This window comes from Anabrus simplex, chromosome 14 (genome assembly GCF_040414725.1).
Source record: "Anabrus simplex isolate iqAnaSimp1 chromosome 14, ASM4041472v1, whole genome shotgun sequence".
Lineage (NCBI taxonomy): Eukaryota > Metazoa > Arthropoda > Insecta > Orthoptera > Tettigoniidae > Anabrus > Anabrus simplex.
The window spans coordinates 69,181,554-69,202,524 of record NC_090278.1 but is presented as its reverse complement, the minus strand read 5'-3'; the positions used below and the strand labels follow the sequence as shown (position 1 = coordinate 69,202,524).

The 20,971-nt window shown below is 39.2% G+C and overlaps 1 protein-coding gene across 1 annotated transcript in view; it reads left to right on the top strand.

Moving 5' to 3' along the window:
- Nipped-A (Transcription-associated protein Nipped-A) overlaps window positions 1–19,326 on the top strand; it is a 347,371-nt gene extending 328,045 nt beyond the window's left edge. Inside the window, exons 67-68 of the mRNA XM_067157840.2 lie at window positions 4,091–4,240; window positions 19,122–19,326. Of these exons, the coding sequence (XP_067013941.2) occupies window positions 4,091–4,240; window positions 19,122–19,199 (228 nt within the window). The 3' untranslated portion in view covers window positions 19,200–19,326. The remainder of the gene's footprint in view (window positions 1–4,090; window positions 4,241–19,121) is intronic.
- The last annotated feature ends 1,645 nt before the right edge of the window (window positions 19,327–20,971 follow it).

Here is a 20,971-nt window from a genome sequence, read left to right as displayed (position 1 = left end):
TCCAAGTAAATGATCAATCAAGATATTCATAATTAAGTCGGTTTTCAAGCTTAATGAGGAATTAAGGAAATGCACACGCTTTCTCTCGCCCTCAGTCGATTTCTTTGAAATTTGAATTTTTTTCTTACTTCAGTGTACGTAATTTTTAGCCTAGATTTCAGGAAAAATAGTAAAAAAATATATATTTTCTTTGCCAGTCTCATAGAAAGCCACCCACACGATCGTGCTAGTTAGGGTTTATTTGAGCACATTTCCTTGCTGAATGACACATGTTGAAAATATGAAATTCTGTAATTGGATGATTTTATTTTCAGTGAATCAAATATATGAACTAAAATAGGTTATAAAACATCAATATAGGACTTTTATAAACATAATATTCTTTGAAAAGTAGTCTTCGGTTCGATGCCGGTTGGGGACTCGGTGATTGACATGTAGGTAAATGATTAGAGAATGATTATCAGTAGAATCATTATCTCCTGCGTGTTCTTCCTCTTCATCAATATCGTCACCGTGATGAGAATCATCAGAATCATTGTCTACGTGTGAATATATAGGTTCAGGTACCCACTCATCATCACCACCATCTTCACTGAGTAAGTCCTCACAATCAGATACACAGGTTAACCTCGCTATGTCTTCATCTGATATCCCTAAAATTCATATAAATACATGTATTTTGTATTCACATAAGTATACTAATGCTTAATTAGAGAAATCTTCCCAGAATACTAATGATCATTTTTGAGGTTAGAAACACACAATTACCTCAAATTAAACCCTAAACCGCAACATCGTGCTAGTTACAAATTGACAGTTTATTATAACCGCTAGGTTCAAAAAGTAGCATTGTTAAGGATATGTATACCTTCTATGATGATTCTAGGATGTTTTAAAATTCACAACGAAATCAATATGTAAAAGATAATAAAAAAAGGACAATTTAACTTGAGGCCGCATGGTACGTTTTGTTTACAAAAGTTTAAACACACATGCTGCCTCCTTGTGCCCAACTATCGAAATAAAAACAACTGCAGTACGAAGCACGGAACCCGCACGATCATTGCAGCCCAGTGTGACGCAGGGAAACGGGCTAGTTTTCTTTTAATAAAATAAAAACCCAACCCACACAATCGTGTGGGCTCGGGTGGAAAGGGATATAGCCATTACTCTAACTGTATTCCTCGGTGTTTGCCTCCTGTAAATAATTCAGCTCCCTTCTTGAAATTTGATGTTACTTGTTGGACTGAAGTGAAACCATGCTATAGTAATACACACAAGCGAATATATTACATGCACATATGCTATAAGTCAATAAGAATACACAAAGGCCAAGTCTGTAAACCGTACTAAAGTCATGACAAGACAAGGGAAGGTTAAGTTTGATTGATAATAAAATTTTCTTCCATTTCAACTGAACTTTATAGAGGAGGTAATATTGCTTTCCTTTTCAGGGGGGTAATGATGTTTCTTGCTTCTTGTAGATCCTAACTGCATTCTGTACATACAATTTGGATGAAATAAGACCGTACTATTAAAATACTGCATTCGTCATTTAACACCGACTCTGTTATTAAATGCTGGTCCCGTGGTGTAGGGGTAGCATGCCTGCTTCTTACCCGGAGGCCCTGGGTTCGATTCCCAGTCAGGCCAGGGATTTTTACCTGGATCTGAGGACTCAGCCTACGTGATTACAATTTAGGAACTATCTGACGGTGAGATAGCGGCCCCGGTCTTGAAAGCCAAGAATAATGGCCGAAAACCGTGACTGTATAGTGCTAACGTGCGGGATTAACTGTAAAGCGACGTATCGGCAAGTAGGGTCTCTAAACTGTGTGTTTAGCGACACTGAATCAAGCCCAACAGTTATAAAATAACTATAAGTCACTACCTTCAATATTTACAGGGGAGAAAGAGTGAGGTTGTATGCGCTTACATGGGAGGGAGTATAAGGAGGTGGAAGGAATCATCTGTGGCCTATGAATAGGAACTGCCTCGGCATTTGCCTGGAAGTGAAGATGGTAAACCGCAGAGAACTATACTCAGGACTGCTGATGGAGGGGCTCGAACCTACTCATCTCCCGAATGGAGAGCTTGACTCCATAGCCGTAGTGTGTTAACATGTTCAGCCAGTTCACTGGCTTTTCACTTGCTGCATGAAGCTTTTTGTATTCTTTCTGGAAGCTCCGAAGCAGGCATGCCACCACAACATGGTAGAATGTCTGTGCTGCGTTACTGCAGTTGCACTGAGGGTCGGAAATTGTTTCTCACTTGTAGAGGTAGAAGTTGCATCTTCCAAGACTGATCTCGATTCTGTTCAACAAAGCCCAGATCCTTCTTGGCGAGTTGAACCCAGGAAGTTTGGTACACGGGTCGAGGGTAAGGTTTTGATGCAGCCCATTCTTCCCATCGAGTTTCATCTTTGCTGTACTGGGATTCAACCAGCCTCTTGCTTAGTTGCCACAGGGAATGTTGAGATTTTAATCTCCCTTGCTTCTTTGGATTGCAGACCTGATGAATTGGTAAGAGTTTATTTGCAGTACATTTTAACCATTCTTTCTTCAGTGCAGGTAGCCTTCGAAGGTGAGGAGAATGGATGTTGGTTAATACTGGCAGTCATTTAACCTTTAGTGCCATGCTCTCATGCTAAGACTGTGCCAAGAATGCCAGGCTGATTAGTAGCATTTTGCACCGGGCTGAGTGGCTCAGACGGTTGAGGCGCTGGCTTTCCGACCCCAACGTGGCAGGTTCGATCCTGGCTCAGTCTGGTGGTATTAGAAGGTGCTCAAATACATCAGCCTCCTGTCAATAGATTTAAAAGAACTCCTGTGGGACTAAATTCTGGCACCTTGGCATCTCCAAAACCCATAAAAGTAATTAGTGGGACTAAAGCCAATAACATTATTATTATTGTTGTTAGTAGCATTTTCCAAATCCCTTTTTAAAGCTCCACATAATTTACAGTTTTGAATATTTTGAGTGTAAACTTGCAAGAAATGTTGAGGGTGGTATGTACATACTACCAGCGATGATTACAATACCGTTAAATTTCGAACTGTATGTTTTTTTAATATTTTCTGAACACTTTGAAAACAAACAAAAAATTTAATTCCAAAAGTAGCAGTAAAAAGGATTTAAAGTTAAAATTATGGATAAATATGGTAATCTCTCTGCAGTGTGACCATCCAAATGAATAAACACACAAAATTTGAAAAACATCTGTTCGGTAGTTCCGGTAGGTACCATTATTACACTAGGTTTTATATCTGGCGAGTGGTTGTTTCGGACCAGGTGATTCATAATATCCAGGGCATCTTGGCTGATGACAGCTTCATGGAAATCCGGAAATTGATTAGAATTATTACCGTCATCATCACTACTGTACTGTCATTGTTCTGGAGATAGTCGTCTCTGTCACTACCGGTGTCGAAAATCCTATCGACAGGTGGTTGCCTATTTATGATGTGACCACTACTATCACTCGAATTATGACCTTCAACTTCCTTCTTGTCATCTGTTGTAGGAGTGGAATCTTTGCCAGAATCAATACAATCCTTGCATTCACTTATATTATTCACAAAGTCAGCAAAATCATCGTTGTTAACAAAGTCACTCAATCACCATTTTACGTAACTGCCAGTCGTCACATGACCAGGGAAATGCATGAAATTCAGAAATCCAATCTGTGTAAATAAATTAACAAATGAGCCGTGTAGTGATAAAATTAGAAACTACGTTCCTTACTATATGGAAACAAAATGTAAGATATTTCCATCTGATGTTCACAATCATGCTAAACACAAACAGTAAGGCACACTCTTCAAACGACGATATATCGTTGCTGGCTCTTTACGCACGAGTACCAAACAACGCTATATCGTCGTCTGGTATTCTAAAGGTTAAGCGGTGTGGATTTGAGAACTGTACTCCACCAAAAGGAATGTTGTGTCTATAATTCTCAGCCACAAAAGCATCAACCTGAATAATGTATCTTTTTTTGTATTACACATCCTTCTTGGATGTGATGTCTGTTGCTGGACATGTCTGTTGTTCCAAACCACTGGCAACACATTCCTGTTGTTTGTTCCAGAAACAGGATGACTGCCAGCAGGAACCTATCAGTATGACGCCCGTTGCTGATATGGAGACGGATCTTCTCATCAACATGGTCACCCGCGCTGCGTCTTCCATCATGGCACGACTGAACTCTCTCGCCACTTTTGATGGACTCGACAGCAAGGTGAGGAGAAATTCTTTTTCTGCCTTATGGATATAGCTTAACCATCTAATTTTGTGCCCACATGTATTGTCACAGTGTTAACTCTTAAATAATTTGTGATTATATTAATTGTGCTGGGAGGTTTTTAAGTTCACAAATTCCAAAGGCCATACCGAAAGTCATGAGCAATAACCATGCACATCATCTCAGTCTTCAGACTTTCCGGAACACATGCAGATACTCTGACATCATTAGCTTTCATCACGTGACGACAACAAGGAGTTTCAAAATGGCCAACATTGATATTTCGTTCTGTCAATATGCTGTGGTTGAATACCTTGTTAAAGAAGGAATTTCTGCTGATGAAATTCACCAGAGATTTCAGCGTGTTTTTGGAGATGTGTGTATGGGCGCTAGCAGCGTCTGGAGGTGGGTAAACATTTTAAAGTTGGAAACATGAGCATCCAAGATGAGACGCGTAGTGGGCGCCCTCGAACTGCCTCTATTGAGTATAACATGAGAAGAGTTGATGCCATCATTAAAGAAGACAGATGTGTCATTGTGAGTGAACTTGCAATAGGACACAGGGCAGTGCAGGGGGTGATATGGAAATGAAGATGATGATTTTTTGATGCGTGTTGTTACAGGGGATGAGAGCTGGTTTCACCATTATGAACTAGAAATAAAACTACAAAGCATGGAAGGGCACCATTTGAATTTACCGACAAAAAAGGGAAAAAAAAGAAAGAAAAGTAAGATAGTAAAGTCTGCTGGCAAAGTTATGGGTACAGTCTTCTGGGATGCAGAGGGTGTCATTCTGGCTGAATATCTTGAACCTGTAATAATTAAACTTATATTTTAGTGACCTACCTTTTCAATACTATGTTATGCAATGTTTACATTACATTTTTTTAAATTTGGAACTAGTTTCAGCCTTGGCTGGCCATCATCAGCCATAATATAAAATTGTGCAAATACCGTATTTCACGGCATAATCGTCGCCACCGCGTAATCGTCGCATCCTTTATTTTCAATACAAAAATCGGACTTTAAACCTTTAATTATATAATCGTCGCACGTCCAAATTTTGTTCACTAATCTGGTTAAAAGGTAAATGGAACTGCAACGTAAGTTGTACATGAATGTGCAATTTAAATACATGTATGGTTTATGGGCAATTTGGCAACACAGTCACGTTTGCGACATGTTGCACAACGTATAAATAAATAATACCGGTATATGTACGACGCATGGCTTACCGGTAGACTATCGGCAGTTTGACAACGTGGTCGCGAGACAGTGTACTATTTATTCACCACCTACATATTATGCTTACCGGTAGGCTATCGGCAGTTTGACAACGTGGTCGCGAGACAGTGTACTATTTATTCACCACCTACATATTATGAGTTCCCATTTGAAATACGTAAGGCTGTAAGTTATCGCTTATCGGCAACGTCGCCAGCAAATACCGGCTAGGTAGGTTGAATGGACCTCGAACCAGCCCTCAGATACAGGTAAAATTCCCTGACCCGGCCGTGAATTGAACCCGAGGCCTCCGTGTAAGAGGCAAGCACGCTACCCCTACACCATGGGGCCGGCTCCTGTGTTATTGCGCACGAAGTGAAATCCAAGACGATAACGCAGATTTCCACGGAATTATTCAGCCGAATTATTTATGATGTCTCAGTTGTCATCGCTAGACTCTTATCTTACTACTACGTCATAAGTGTCCGGGCATGGGATGAAAACTTTTATCCAAGCAGTTATGATAATTATTATCCAATGCTATTAAAGTTTTATTTTATAAACTCGTCAGTAATGTAATGTAAAATCATCAATAACTGGGAAGAAATATTAACCTAATTACCGTATGTTTAAAAGAAATTGAAAAAAAATGAATGTTTGTTACTGACGTCTCGGAATACAGTCAACTATACAGTAGATCTACACCGCGCTAGCTAGAGCTCCGGTTTGCGAGCTTTGCGCAAGCGCAGTAGTGTGTCGCAACCAACGAGCTAAACTGATAAATTGTTCCATGCTTCGTTGCTGCCTAACAGTATTGGCTGCTCTGGAATGGACAGGTCACAGATGCATTTATTTGTTTCAGATTTACGTGATTACTGTAGACATGTGTGCATGAGAATTTAAGTTTTTAATTTGTGTTTTGGGTGTTAGCAGAAATAATTTGTTTTAATAGTGAACAATTACGGAAAGTCATTTATATCGCAAAACATTAACGTGTGAAGCATTTATAAGCGATTATGGGTAAATATAGAAACTATTCTGCGGGCTTCAAGCTAAGCGTAATTGCCTTCGCTGAACAGCACGGGAACAGAGCTGCAGAAAAAAAAATTTCTGTGAGTGAAATGTTGGTGCGTGACTGGCGGAAAGTAAAAAACAAGCTAAAAAGCACAACCCCTTCTAGACGCGCGTTTAGAGGTCCTAAAACAGGGAAGTTTCCTATAATTGACGAAGAAGTGTTTAGGTACGTCAGTGAAATACGTAACAATGGCTGCAGTGTATCATATGAAATGTTACAAATTAAGGGACAGGAGGTAGCGCGCAAACACAACATACCGGTAACTCAGTTTAAGGCGACTCGTGGGTGGATTAAGGGGTTCATGCGACGACACAATCTGTCAGTGCGAAGGAGAACAACACTAAGCCAAAAGTTGCCTGCTGATTACACGGACAAGATTGCAAATTTTCACCGATTTGTCATACGTTTGCGCAAGGAAACTTCGTACTTGCTTTCTCAAATCGGTAATGCCGATCAGACTCCAATCTTTTTTTATATGCCTCGCAACAGCACTATTGCGCTAAAAGGATCACGGAGTGTATTAATGAAAACCAGCGGTAGTGAGAAGTTGCGATGCACGGCAATGCTAGCCATTACAGCTGACGGGAGAAAGTTGCCGCCTTACATCATTTTCAAGAGGAAAACGATGCCTAAGAATATACAGTTTCCCCGTGGAATTCATGTACGAGTGCAACCAAAGGGTTGGATGGACGTAGAACTCATGCTGGACTGGGTTAAAACTGTGTGGAATAGAAGACCTGGTGCACTACTAAAACAACCAGCTCTGCTTGTTTTAGATAGTTTCCGAGGTCACCTCGTGAACGAAGTGAAGCAAATTCTCACTACAAATAAGACACGACAGATAGTCATTCCTGGTGGTCTAACATCTGCTTTGCAGCCACTAGACGTATGTGTTAATAAACCCTTTAAAGACCACTTACGTCGATTTTACAACGAGTGGACGATGAGCGGCGATCAGCAATTGACGCCCGCCGGAAATATCAGGCGTCCACCTTTGGACTTGTTATGCTCGTGGGTGAAGAAGAGTTGGGATCTTATACCACCTGAACTAGTCTCCAAGAGCTTCAAAAGGACTGGGATTTCGAATGCACTAGACGGTTCCGAAGATGACGCAGTGTGGCAGGGAGACGAAGAATCTGATACTGGTATTAACAGAGGCGAGGACGGCGCATCAGATAGCGAAACCTGCGATAGCGACACCGAAGATTTGGAATAAATTGCGTACCGGTAAGTCCGCATTTCACAACAAAGCGATAATTTTTTGCAAGTGTAATATTTTAACTTTAATACTCAAATTAATGACAAATTAACTTGATATGTTCATTTTTTTTTTTCAGGTTGGAAAAACGTTCGCCGAATTGTTGCGAAAAATTATGAATTTTGTTTTAGACTATTTTAATTATTTTGATGTATAAACGCGAGTATTACGTGCATCTTAAATTTGTATCAAATACAGTTTAGTTATAAATACATTTTTTGAGTAATACGAATACTGGTATTAAATATTCATCGTATAATGGTCGCACCCTACAGTTTTTTTCGAAAATTTTGGTATAAAAAGTGCGACGATTATGCCGTGAAATACGGTATGTCTAATGACTAAAACAAATGCACAAACACAAATGAGATTAAAAGGTAACAAAAGGATGAACTATATGCATAGCACGTAAAATATTAAATTAAAATAATGATCTAAAGTCCTTGGACGCGTTGCATCATGTTAAAATGTTAGAGCTTCTTGTTAAAATATCGTAGAAAATGCTGATGGAGATTGTCGATAACGGCGCATGAAGATATGATTGATAGCTGGAAGTGCATATAATGCAGCTGGTAGAAAATTGCAATTCATTGTGGTGTCCATGAAGTTAACCTAAATAAATGATAGTCAAAATTAATGAACCTAAAAGGAGAAAGAGTGCTAATCAAATGGCATAAATTATATGAGACGTGCCTTTTATTGCGGCATGTAGTGCATGGCCTACTGTGTGCCTCACTAATGGGGAGGAGTTGAGATTGGATCGTGAGATTCAAAGGGAACACGGAAAGAGCAGCGCAAAGAAAGTGGGGGAGAGCGGGGAAAGGAAGGGGGGTTTAAGGCGGGGCCGAAGGATGTGGGAAAACAGGTGGCTGCTGAGGGAAAGTACTGTGAATAGAATGAAAAATTGAATTATGACTTGTTGGTTTGACGTTCCTAAAAATAGGAATTAGAAGGTCAACTAGGATATTTAGCTTTTCAGAAATGTCATAAAGATTATAATTTTGATTAAAATATTGATCTGTATGTATGGAGCAGCTTTCTGTAATGTTGAGGAGGGGTCCTTTGTTCATAACTTTGAAAATTTCCATATCTTACTTTGTCTGTGAATTTGTGATTATATGACTTAAAATCCAATGAAGGTATTTTATTAATCCATCTGTTCAATACGATATATTTCACCCTTTTTAGGGCATCTTCAGCCGAAATACAATCTTAAAATTATTACACATAATATTAAAAAAATAAGCTAGAAAATTAGCCTTGTAACCTTATTACATAAAATATTGGTACGCATAATGTGACAATGGAAAACATTTGATAAAATCATGGTAAAATGTCAATGGAGTACTGTCTATGGTCATTCCAAAATCATTCGGTCTGAGACTAAAACTTCTTCTTATATAAATATTTAAGTTCTAATAAAATGGTTCGATTGAATTTGTCTGTTATTTCTCCTAACACAATAGTACATACATTTTTTCTCTAACAAAATAAAAGCGATATCACCAACACAGAAAAAGATGTCTTGTAAAAGACTTGGTCAAGGTCGCTGCTTTTGTCATTAATGTGAAGGTAGTAAAATATTCGAAGGGTAGTTGTAAACAATGTGGAAACTGAAGCCTCGGTATACGATCGTGAGAAATGTGGAACGTCATGCAGGCATAATTTTGTAGAGCACCCTTGCCAAGAACTTTCAATAACCTACTGGAATAATTGTTCAGTGTTTGTTATAAAACAGTTACCCACTACCTTCCATTATATCAGTAAATACTCGAAACACTCCAATTCCATGTAGGTGCTTTTTAAGATGGCAGTGTCCAGTCAGCAGTCTACCACCAATTTTATATTTTCTCTGCTGAGTTCTAGCAGTTCCTTAGTATGCTTCTTGTTTGGGTTCTTTATTAGTTACTTTGCAAGCTTGCATCCTGGAGCATTTTTCCAGTTTTCCATTTGTTTCTTTTGTACCCATTTGCCTATGTAAAGTCAGGCTTGTCTATATCCCACATACTGGTTCTGGGCCCACAAAAGGTGTTTCAGACCCTTCTCTTGCCAGTTTGTCTGCTTTTTCATTACCATCTATACAGTACCTGCATGCCCTGGTACCCGAATTATTTTAACAACATTGTACTCTGAGAGCTTCAGGAGAAGTGTATGACAGTTACAAACAATTTTGGATGTAACTTGGACAGCTTCAAGTGCCTTAATGGCTGCTTGGCTGTCTGTAAATATGAAAATGTTCTTATCTCTGTAGTTCATTTTCAGATTTTCCTCAAGGCATGTTGTGATGGCCTAGGCTCATTTGGATTGATCTCTCAGGCCTTTCCCCATTGATCCCTCCTCCTGTTCCTTTCTCAGTCCTTAAGCCATCTGTCCACCACACAATATCTTCCCTACCAGTTTTCCGTCTGTTAATGTCCCACTCTTCCTTTTTTGTTATCTGGGTCTCAAATGGTTTCTCAAAGATATACTTTGGAAACATATGATCAGCTGGCATGTGTAAAACTTCCCCTGTTATTACTCTGTTAATTTTACAATGTCCAAGATTGGGCCTTTGAGCCTTCCAGCATCCATTTTGCTCCAGTCGATATGCACTCATTCTAGCCTGTCCCTCTATAAAGTTACTTAATGAAGGAAGATCTAGTAGAGTATTCTAGGCTTCTGTCGGCATAGTTTTCATAGCCCCAGTTATGGCTATACATGCAATTCTCTGAAGGCTATTTAGTTTGCTACTGACTTTTCCTTGACTTACTTTCATCACCAAATGATTGCTGTATAGGTCATCAGTGGTTTAATGATCATTGTGTATATCCACATCACCAATGCCGGCTTTAGACCCCATGTTGTCCCGACTGCCCTCTTGCATGCATACAATAAGTTCTTGGCCCAGGTTATGTTTCTTTCTCTATGTGGATTCCAGGTTAACTTTTTGTCTAAAACTACACCTAAGTGTAACACTTGTTCTTCCTTATTGGTTTCTTGCCCAAAGAGCTTCAGTGTTCTCGTCCCCTCCAATTTCCTCTTTCTTGTGAAAGGGACCAGTGTTATCATGCTTGGGTTGACTGTAAGTTGTTCTTCCCGACACCGGTTTTCCACAAGGTTAAATGATCTTTGCATGAGGTCCTGGATAACACTCGTCACCTTACCTCTTACCACAATTACTAGATCATCTGCATATCCTTGTGTATGTATCCTAACATATAAATCTCCAAAGTATACCCCATCATTCAAAACAATTTAGAGGGGAATCTTGTAATATGGAATACCATGTACTTTTGGCAGTATAACATCTTACCGAAATCAGTTACCTAATATAAATAAATATGGTTTGAAACTTCAAATAATTAGCCATGATTCTCTATATTTTTTTATTATAAATTTTTAGTGTCTTCACGTCAAAATATTTTTTTTCAAAAAGTTGCACTTGGTGGGTAATACAGAATAGTCGGGTAATATGGAATAGTAGGGTAAATAATATGTAAAATGAAATACAACTTCAAAAACTTCTTTCAGTAATATTTAACCAACATTCGTACAGGTGGACGTACATACATTTTTTAAAAATCAAAAGAATAATATTGGGAATTAACTGAAATGATAGTCCATATACACTAATTATTGAAATGAGTTAACTTTTTACAGTCACTTCTTCATTCAGCGATAAAAGTCACAGATGTAATCACACGTTTTGGCCCCTGCACAGTCATTATGGGCCCATAAATGACACATAACGCATCGAACCCACAACTCTCCTCTAGTGTCTTCCGAAAACTTGGCGCAACGAAATAAACATTCAGCATCATCTTGGGCAGCTGGTGTGGTGTTTGGCACGAAATCCGATGAAACACATCATCGCTGCTTGTTTCATTTTCGAAAAGCTTTTTATGTGATTTTAGGTTCTTTTTCTGTGTTTGTTTCTTTCATGGAACAGACTGAGTTTCAACCTCCTTTAAACCGACTTGCTTGAATTTTTCCTTAGGCGACTTTCTAGTCTAATTTTCTTAGCTGAAAGCTGATTCTCCAGTTCATTTTTGTATGGAGAAGATGTTAAGAGTGCAGACGTTGCAGGCTTTCTACCTCTTCTTGATATCTTCCTTTTGGTTGGTGGAGGAGAGACGTGATGAGGTAAGATTAGACCTACCTTCGATTAATGAGGTCTAGGGATGATTAGATTTGCACTTTGTTGGTCAGGAGTTTTAGAGGTACCTGGCACAGGATCAGGGGTTGTAGAAGAACAAGTAAGAGGATCGGATGAGCATGCTGAACTTTCCTGAGGATTTGATGAGTTTCTATCTGAGATTTGGCCTCCGTCGATGGACTTACATGAAGTTGAAAAGTGCTCTTCTACAAGCTGCGAGTCTACAAGTGAAGCCAGTAAGAAATCTGTTTCAGGGTAGATATTCCTATTGAGAGGGTAAATTCCAGTGGCTTTGAACCCATTAACTGCAATGTCACCTCTTTGTACTTTTAAGTAAGAACGACCGAACAGTTCCATTACATCAAATACACTCAAATTACATGAACTGTGTCTCAAAAACATGCGAACTTCTTCACTGTAGTAAGATTTTAGAGCTTCCATGAAAGACTTGTCCAAGGGTTGCAAATTATGCGAACTATAAGGGGGTATGCACAGAATACTGACATATTTTCTCTTGCTATCTTGATAACATCTATGTTTCGGTTATGAGTGGAGTGTCCATCAAATATCAAGAGTACAGGAGAATCCTTAGTTGGTTTAGTGGTCTCTACAAAATGATGAAACGATCTAGTGAAAATGTTGGTTTGTACCCATCCTGACGGATGGCATGCTGCGATAGATCCGGGTGGTTCATATTTTTGCGTGGGAAAATGATCAATTGAGGAAGAAAATCTCCCGCTGCATTCATGCAGGTGATTATGGTAACTAAAGACCCTTTCCCAGCAGTTGTCAGCGTACCTATTTGCTTTTTCCCTTTGAGACCAACAATGCGAAGGATTTTGCTTTGTACCGCTGACAATCTTGTCTCGTCCACGTTATATACACGTTTGGCCGGGTATTTGTGCTTATCATAAAGACTTTCTAAGAGGTCAAAAAACTTGCTTACTTCCTCCTTGTTAAAACCTTTCGCTCGTGGGAAAGAGGTCCCTGTTGGTTTTCGCAATGATAATATGCCCTTGTGTCTACCCATAAATGAGTAGAACCAATCTTTTCCGGCCCTATCATCTTTCCCAAAGGGGTGAGCAATATTATTCTGAACAGCAAGTTGGAATGCTAAAATACAAACGTCTCTTCGAGTCAGTCCAAAGAACATTGCCTCCATGTCCAATAAATAATTAACTAATTCTTCTAGTTCCTTAGTAAATACTGGCTTGCGCCCAAGAGTAGTTGAGGCGGCTTTACTGTCGTCCTGCACTTAATTGTAAACAAAAAAGTGTCGTTCGTGGAACCCCAAATTCTTTTGAAGCTTTCAGGAAGCCCTATTTCTTCTCCCGAACCGCGTGTATGGCTTTCTCCATCTGCTCCGAGCTCCATCGCTTCCTTTTCTTCTCAATAACTTCCCTTTTCTTAGGCATGGGCAATCTGGAAAAGGAAGAAACCCTATTAGTATTGAAATTTAGAGCATCCAAAGTAATAGACTATGTTTACCAAGCGAATTGGCCGTGCGGTTAGGGTCGCGTAGTTGTGAGCTTGCATTCGGGAGATCGTGGTTTCGAATCCCCCTGTCACCAGCCCTGGAGATGGCTTTCCATGGTTTCCCATTTTCATACCAGGCAAATGCTGGGGCTACCTTCCAAATCCTAGCCCTTTCCCATCCTTGTATTGCCTTAATGTAATTAATTTCACATTTTAATTAATTTTAAATTTCACTTCACTTTGAAAATAAAACATCATTTCCTACTTACTGAAACAAAATCACTGGTCACGTAACACCTGCCACTTACATAAAAAATGCTTACCAGTTTCTAATGTATATTAAACCTATTATAAATTCTAATTTCAATTTGATTTACGAATCCAAAATTATGTCGGGAAATATGGAACACTTAGTATTCCATACATCCCGACACGCCATGTTTGAATTCAAGGATTCGTCATGCCATCAACTTTGCACAACGAGGAAGTTACACTGGTATGGCAATAAAAGCAACTCTTGTACAATATGTAACATTGGATTTCTAAAGGCTAAACTTAGTTATGGTAATTAATCCAGGTTTTAAAAGACTTGCCTGCAAAAACTTTTCAAAGATGAAAAACAAATATTCTTGCATCACGCACTAACCTCACTCACAAGCATGTCCAAACTGAATACAAGGCATCATGGGAGCATGTTCCACTTGACAGCAGCACCTTACAGGGAAGATATTACGGTATTCCGTAATGCCCAACTATTCCGTATTACACGATTCCCCTCTAAGCAAATACAGTGGCCTAAGTATATTAGAAATACAGGATTTCATGTCTATGCTTAAATTAGTTATAAGCAACAGTTATTTCACTTTCAATAATGTTATTTATGAACAAGAAGGATTGGCTATGGGATCGCCGGTCTCGGGTATCTTAGCCGAGATTTATTTGGATTTTTTGGAACACGCCAAAATTGATGATGATAATAACTTTGACAACATCCTTTTCTGGGCAAGATATGTAGATGACACCATAGTAATTATGAATGAGAGCATCACAGACGCTGCTATCTCCCTCATTAATATAAATAATATTGACCCGCATATAAAATTCACACTTGAATCCGAAATTGAATGGAAAATTAATTTTTTAGACTTAACTATTATCAGGCACCCAAGCTACTATATAAGATTTTCAGAAAACCCACCCAAACAGTCACTACAATCTGTCAAGATTCTTCACACCTCCAAATTCACAAACGAGCAGCATACAACAGCATGGTGTACCGAGCCTTCAATGTTCCAATGTCTAAAAGAGACCTCAAAGTGAGTTGAACACCATTTGTAATATAGCTAAATCTAATGGTTACAACAGTTTCTTTATTGAAAATTAATCAATAAATATAAATATCGCCCCTCTACCACTTTGAAGAAAGATAAACAAAACAACTCCTCCCTTTCTATCTTTACGTTCTACGAACAAATTTAGAAAGTCACCAACATCTTTAATAAGTATGATGTAAAAGTCGTTTTCAAAACCACCAATAGGAATGCACAAGTCTTACATAATGCCACGTCCATAAACAAGTTCAATCGTTTTTCAAAATCAGGAGTATGCAGGATTATTTGCAACAGTTTTAATTCCTCTTACGTCGGAAGACCGGGAGGAATTTTAATATAAGGTACTCGGAACACGTCAATGCCCTAAAGTACAATAAATTTTCAGCTGTAGGACAGCATGTGCATGACTATAATAACAAATTCGCAGACATAAAACAAGATATGGAAAGTCTCAAAATCATCAACAAAGCCCCCCCCCCCTCCTTAACATTACTGAAAGCTGCTTTATACATATACAGTAAAACCTCGATAATTCGAAATCGGTTCATTCAAAATCTTGCCTAATCCGAAGCAGCTCTTGTTCCCAGAAACATGAGGTTCGATTTTGCATGTTATCTAAATCGTTTAATTCGAAATACGGATAATTCTTAATTCGAAGAACAATGTTGGTCCCGTTACCGAAATTCATACTTTTAATTTGAAACTGCCTTTACATTTTGAAAAAAAAATAGTATTTTACAGAGTAATTTAAATTCAAAATTTCTCCGCGTCATGAAAGAACATGTCTTCCGGAACATGAAGGGGGTAACTTCGCGCTCTTTCACCTACTTCGACATGTCTACAGTTTGCTTCATATCTGCTATGTTCGAGTGGAATCGTAATTATTTTGTATTCAGCGTTTTTAGGAATGCCACAATTCACATCACGAAGCAGGCAGTGTGCGGAGAGGTAGAATCCATGAACACTGGCGATGCAGACAGTTGGCGAAAAAGCGTGGCTTATAGCCTATAATCAATTCGTATGCACCGAACAATATTGCCAATGCCAATGAAAGTGAATTGTTTGTTTGTTTGTTTTATTTTTTAAATGCTGAGGCCAAATGGACTTACGGTTTCAAAGGAGAGAATTGCCAGCCAGCAAATGTACTGTGTTGCTATGCAGTGCACACTGCACACGAAAGCGAGAGACTTCCTTTCCATGTCGCAGGAAAGTTCGAAGAGCCACGAAGTTTTAAGGGCGTCGAGCACTTTCCATGCCAGTACAAGGCATCTAAAAATGCAAACAGTACAGTAATCCAAAAGATTGGCACAGGGGAGCGAGCATAATTTTTCCTCGTCTTTGAATCGTGTTTTTCTTCCTTTCGTTGCATGAGGTTATGTTTGTCATTGCTTTATACAAGAGCATTATTTGAAAAATGTAAATGCACCTTGTTGGATAAATTTCTGTAATAGTGTTTTCCATGGCATTTGAAAAGTTTAAACTGAGAATCAAGGTGATTGCATACATTAATGGATCTTAGAAGTGCCATGGCGGGAAATCGTACAAGTATAGTCACTGTACTGTTGTAATGTGGATGGATGCGAGATGCTTTCTCCCCTCGTCATGGGAAAGTTCGATAAGCCGCGATGTTTTAAGGGCATTGGGTTCTTTCCGTGCAAGCACAAGGCATCTAAAATGCATACAGTACAGTAATCCAATGAATAAAGCTCTTGCACAGGGGAGCCAATATAGATTTCTCCTCGTCTTTGAATCATGTTTTCTTATTTTTGATTTCATTGCGTGAGGTTATGTTTGCCCGTGAGTTATCAAAGTGCATTATTTGAATATTGTAAATGCACTTTGTTGGATACATTTTGGAAATAGTTTCTTCCATGACATCTGAGAGCTTTAAACTGTGAGTCAAGGTTAATTGCACGCAGTAACGGGTCACACAATATATTGTGAGGCCACAAGGGTTGTTATTTCCGAAGTACGTGTTGGCGGTTAATTTGAAATTGCGTCATTCGAAGTCTGATTTTTGCGTCCCAGCGACTTTGAATTAACGAGGTTTTATTCTAGATCAATATTTTAACCCGAATCATAATCTTAATGTCATTTCAGAAATCCAAATATCTTATTTGACCTTCTAATTCCCATTTGATTGTTTGGCTTGATGTTATTAGGTTTTTCGAACAGTTTGACCGATCAAAGTTGCTGAACTGAAAGAAGTTTTCAGAGGAAACTGACGAAGTTTCCCCGGTAAAACTGAATGTAAAGTTTCGAGACTTTTAAAGTCGCATACCGGTAATTAATGTTTGAAGTCGGCCCCGCGGTCGAACTTGCCTGCCTCTCACCCGGATGACCCAGGTTCGACTCCCGGCCTGGTCAGGCATTTTTACCTGTATATGGGGGCTGGTTCCAGGTTCACTCATTCTACGAGTACCTTTAATTGAGGCGCTATCTAATGGTGAGATGGCGACCCCGGTCTAGAGAGCCCGGAATAACGGCCGAGAGTATTAGTCACATTGACCATGCGTCACCTCGTAATCTGCAGGACTTCGGACTGAGCAGCAGTCGCTTGGTAGGCGGAAGGCCCATTGGGGCTGTAGTTTGGTTTGGTTTAGGGGTGTTTGTAAGATTTTAAGTATACATATTTCTTTTTTGTGATGTTTAGCCAAATTGTTCATGGTTCATTCATTCCCCGGTTTTCCGTTTTCCCGTGTTTTGCGTTTTTTTTTTTTTTTTTTTTTGGTCCCTCCAAAAACGGAGAATCGACGTTCCACTGCACTGTAATTCCTATTTGTACAAATACAATACCAGTGTACTGTATGTCATTTAACTCAAGAAAATGAAACATTAAGGCTGTGGTACCAAAAAACAATATGACTGAAACAATGTTCAAACTTCAAAGTTTAATTCAGCTTGTGAAATAAAATTCTATAATGTTACTGCTTAAGATTAGGTGAATGCTTCTTAGCACCTCAATCTCTAAGATATTTAATCAGAAACAATTCAGCAATTGTGTGATTTGATCCCATCTTTTCTGTAATGGATTATCATGGTCGTCAGAGCTCGCTCACTTACCTGCGGACTGGAACATGCGGTTACAATGTTGTCTTTGTTAAGCATGGAATGTGGATCTTCATCGTTGTGACTACTTCGGTTTGAATTTCTGATCTGCTTTCCAGATGTGCAGCATGCTAAAATGTTTTCATCACGGGACTCCACAGGAACGTCGGGCTCATTTGTGCTGGGTAACCTGGCTATAGACACTGTGTCGGTAAATTGTAAAAATATATAGATATATATATTCACTCACCACAAACACAGTGCCACGAAACTAACCCTCACTGGCAGTAAGATATCAGCTGCACAAAACTGATACAGATTACTACATACATACATACATACATACATACATACATACATACATACATACATTAACATTATAGACTGTTATGCCTTTCAGCGTTCAGTCTGCAAGCCTCTGTGGTGGTTTACAGTACCGTTAGTTTGAATTGCACCTCGTCAGACCAGATAACCATCCCTGCAAACCGTTCATCCTCGTGTAGCATGCAAACCACTCCTTCGATCCGGGTCATCCTCGTTCACAGCCTGCAGCAATCTTGGAATGTACACTTTGCAGCCTTCAAAATTCATTGTACGGTTGATCTGCTACCCCGCTTTCATGTGCACCCTGATTCACAGATTCTTGAGGTGACCTAGTAAAATGTTGCACCACAGCACCAATGGAAGCTGGACTTGTTGATGTTTTTGGTCAGCCAGACCTTTTCTTTTGCACATCCTGAACAGAACCACTGGTTTCAAATTTACCCCGAATACGATAAATTGTTGTGCGTGTTGGTGGCTGAGTTCCGTACACATTACACCATTGCCGTTGCACCTTCATGATGTTTTCGTTCTTCCGGTACCACTTCAATATGGCCTTGCGCTGCTCAAACGACAGTCTTACTTCATTCATTGCTGCAGTCTCGTCTGCTGGAAAACGTGCGCCAGGATTGTCGCGCCATTCACACGATCATCATCTGTTGAGAAAACAATGGACTACCCTACAGTGCAAGAATTGCAACGATATATTATTTTGTTCCATTAATATTGACTGTCAAAGAGAGTGTACATTTTTATGGACCCTGCTGTATGTAATTAGCTTATGTATGTGTCTATAAAGCAATATAGTCTTGCTGTAGGAAGTTTTAATATAAAAAGTGGCCATTATTATAATACTCATTTGTTACTGTAGAATTTTTCTGTTTCCTTGAAAAATGTCATAAGAGTTCTCTTGTAAGTTTGCTCTACGAAAGTTGTCATTTATCTTTCTACAAGCAGGACCCCCTGTCTGCTTTACAACTTTATAAAATGATCGGTCTGGTTGTTTACAGGTTGGCACCTTGGTCGCAGCTGCCGTGGAAAACAACAATCTCTGTCGAATGGACCCAGCATGGCATCCATGGCTGTAAACTTTGCAGTTTTTAAATGTATTTTTAGTAATTATCTGTATTTTGTAAAAAAATATGAAAAATTGAAGAAAAAAAGGAATTTCAAAACTGTACATATGATTTAATTAAAGAAATGTACAGAATGTAACATTATCCTCCACCTACTCTTTGTATTCCTCAAGGAGGCAACGATAATTATTGTTTTAAGGGTAAAGTAGCAGGCAAGGTCGTTGCAAAAGTTATCTAGTAAGTGGTGTAGAAATATCTGAACACATTATTTCAGAGCGTGAGGCAGTTCCCTCCCGAGCTCCTGGTGTCATCACCTCATCATCACCAATCGGTTTACTCATTGCTGAGCGTCATGGCCTCATTTCTTCACTTCATTAGTAACTGCATCCTTAACAAGATTTTTCCATCCTGAGTGGTCTTCAGCTCTTCTTAAGATATTGTGAAGAGGTAGACCGGTGATCTTCTTTGCTTGGTCTGACCATCTACATGTTGTTCTGCCTTTTGGTCTGGTGCCTTCAATTTTGCCTTGCAGAATGGTCTTTTCTAAATTTTCTCCTTCTCTTCTCGCAATGTGTCCGAGGAACTGGAGGTAACTTTCACTAACGCGGGAAGATAAACGTTTTGTGATGCTCAGTTCTTCTATAATTGAGGCATTTGTTCTTCTTTCTGTCCATGGTATACGGAGCATTCTCCGCCAACACCACATTTCAAAGGCATGTATTCGGTTCTTGTCACTAGCCTTCACAGTTCAGGTCTCACAACCGTACAGGAAAACAGAGAACACCAGTGATTCCACCAATCTTATTTTCACTGTTTTGGATAATGCCCGGTTCTGCCAGATCTTTGTGAGTTTAACCATTGCGGCACGACCTAGGACAATCCGTTGTTTTATTTCTTTATCACAATTTCCTGTGTTACTGATTATGGAGCCCAGATATACACAATCATTCACCAATTCCAGATCTTTCAGGCATCCTGTTATTTGGATTGGGATTTGACCTTGTCGGTTGATAACCATTAGTTTGGTCTTTTTCATGTTAATTTCTAGACCAAAATCCAAACTAATGATTGTCACTTTAGAGAGCAATTCATCAAGTTCTTGTCCACTTCCTGCAATGAGTGTAGTATCATCAGCGAAGCGTAAATTGTTGATTTTCCTACCACCGATTGAAATTCCACTATCCCAGCCATCCAGTGCTCTTCTCATTACATACTCTGCGTAAATATTGTAGAGTTGGGGTGACAGTATGCAACCTTGTCTGACTCCATTTGTCATATTAAAAAATTCTGAGCATTCACCATCCACCCTTATGGTTGCATTATGACTATTGTAAAGACCTTTCAATAATGACGTTAATTGTTTTGGGACTCCACATTCATTGAGCACTTCCCACAACTTGTCCCACTTGACACAGTCGAAGGCCTTTTTATAATCGAGGAAACAAATATAGGCAGGGACACAGAACTCGCAGCATTTCTCAATTATCTGCCTCATGTTTGTTATTGACTCTCGTGTACCTTTACCTGCCACAAACCTGCTTGTTCAGCAGAAATCTGAGATTGCAAGAAAGTTTTTAGTCGTTGATTCATTATGTACAGCAGGACTTTGCTAGCATGTGATATTAATGCTATGGTGCGGTTTTTAGAACAGTCCCTAACTGACCCTTTTTTTTTTTTTTTTTGTGAAGAGGAATGAGAACAGATGTAGTCCAGTCTTTAGACCATTCTCCAGTTTTCCACACTTTATTACATATTGAATGTAAAGCATAGAGGCCTTCTTCTCC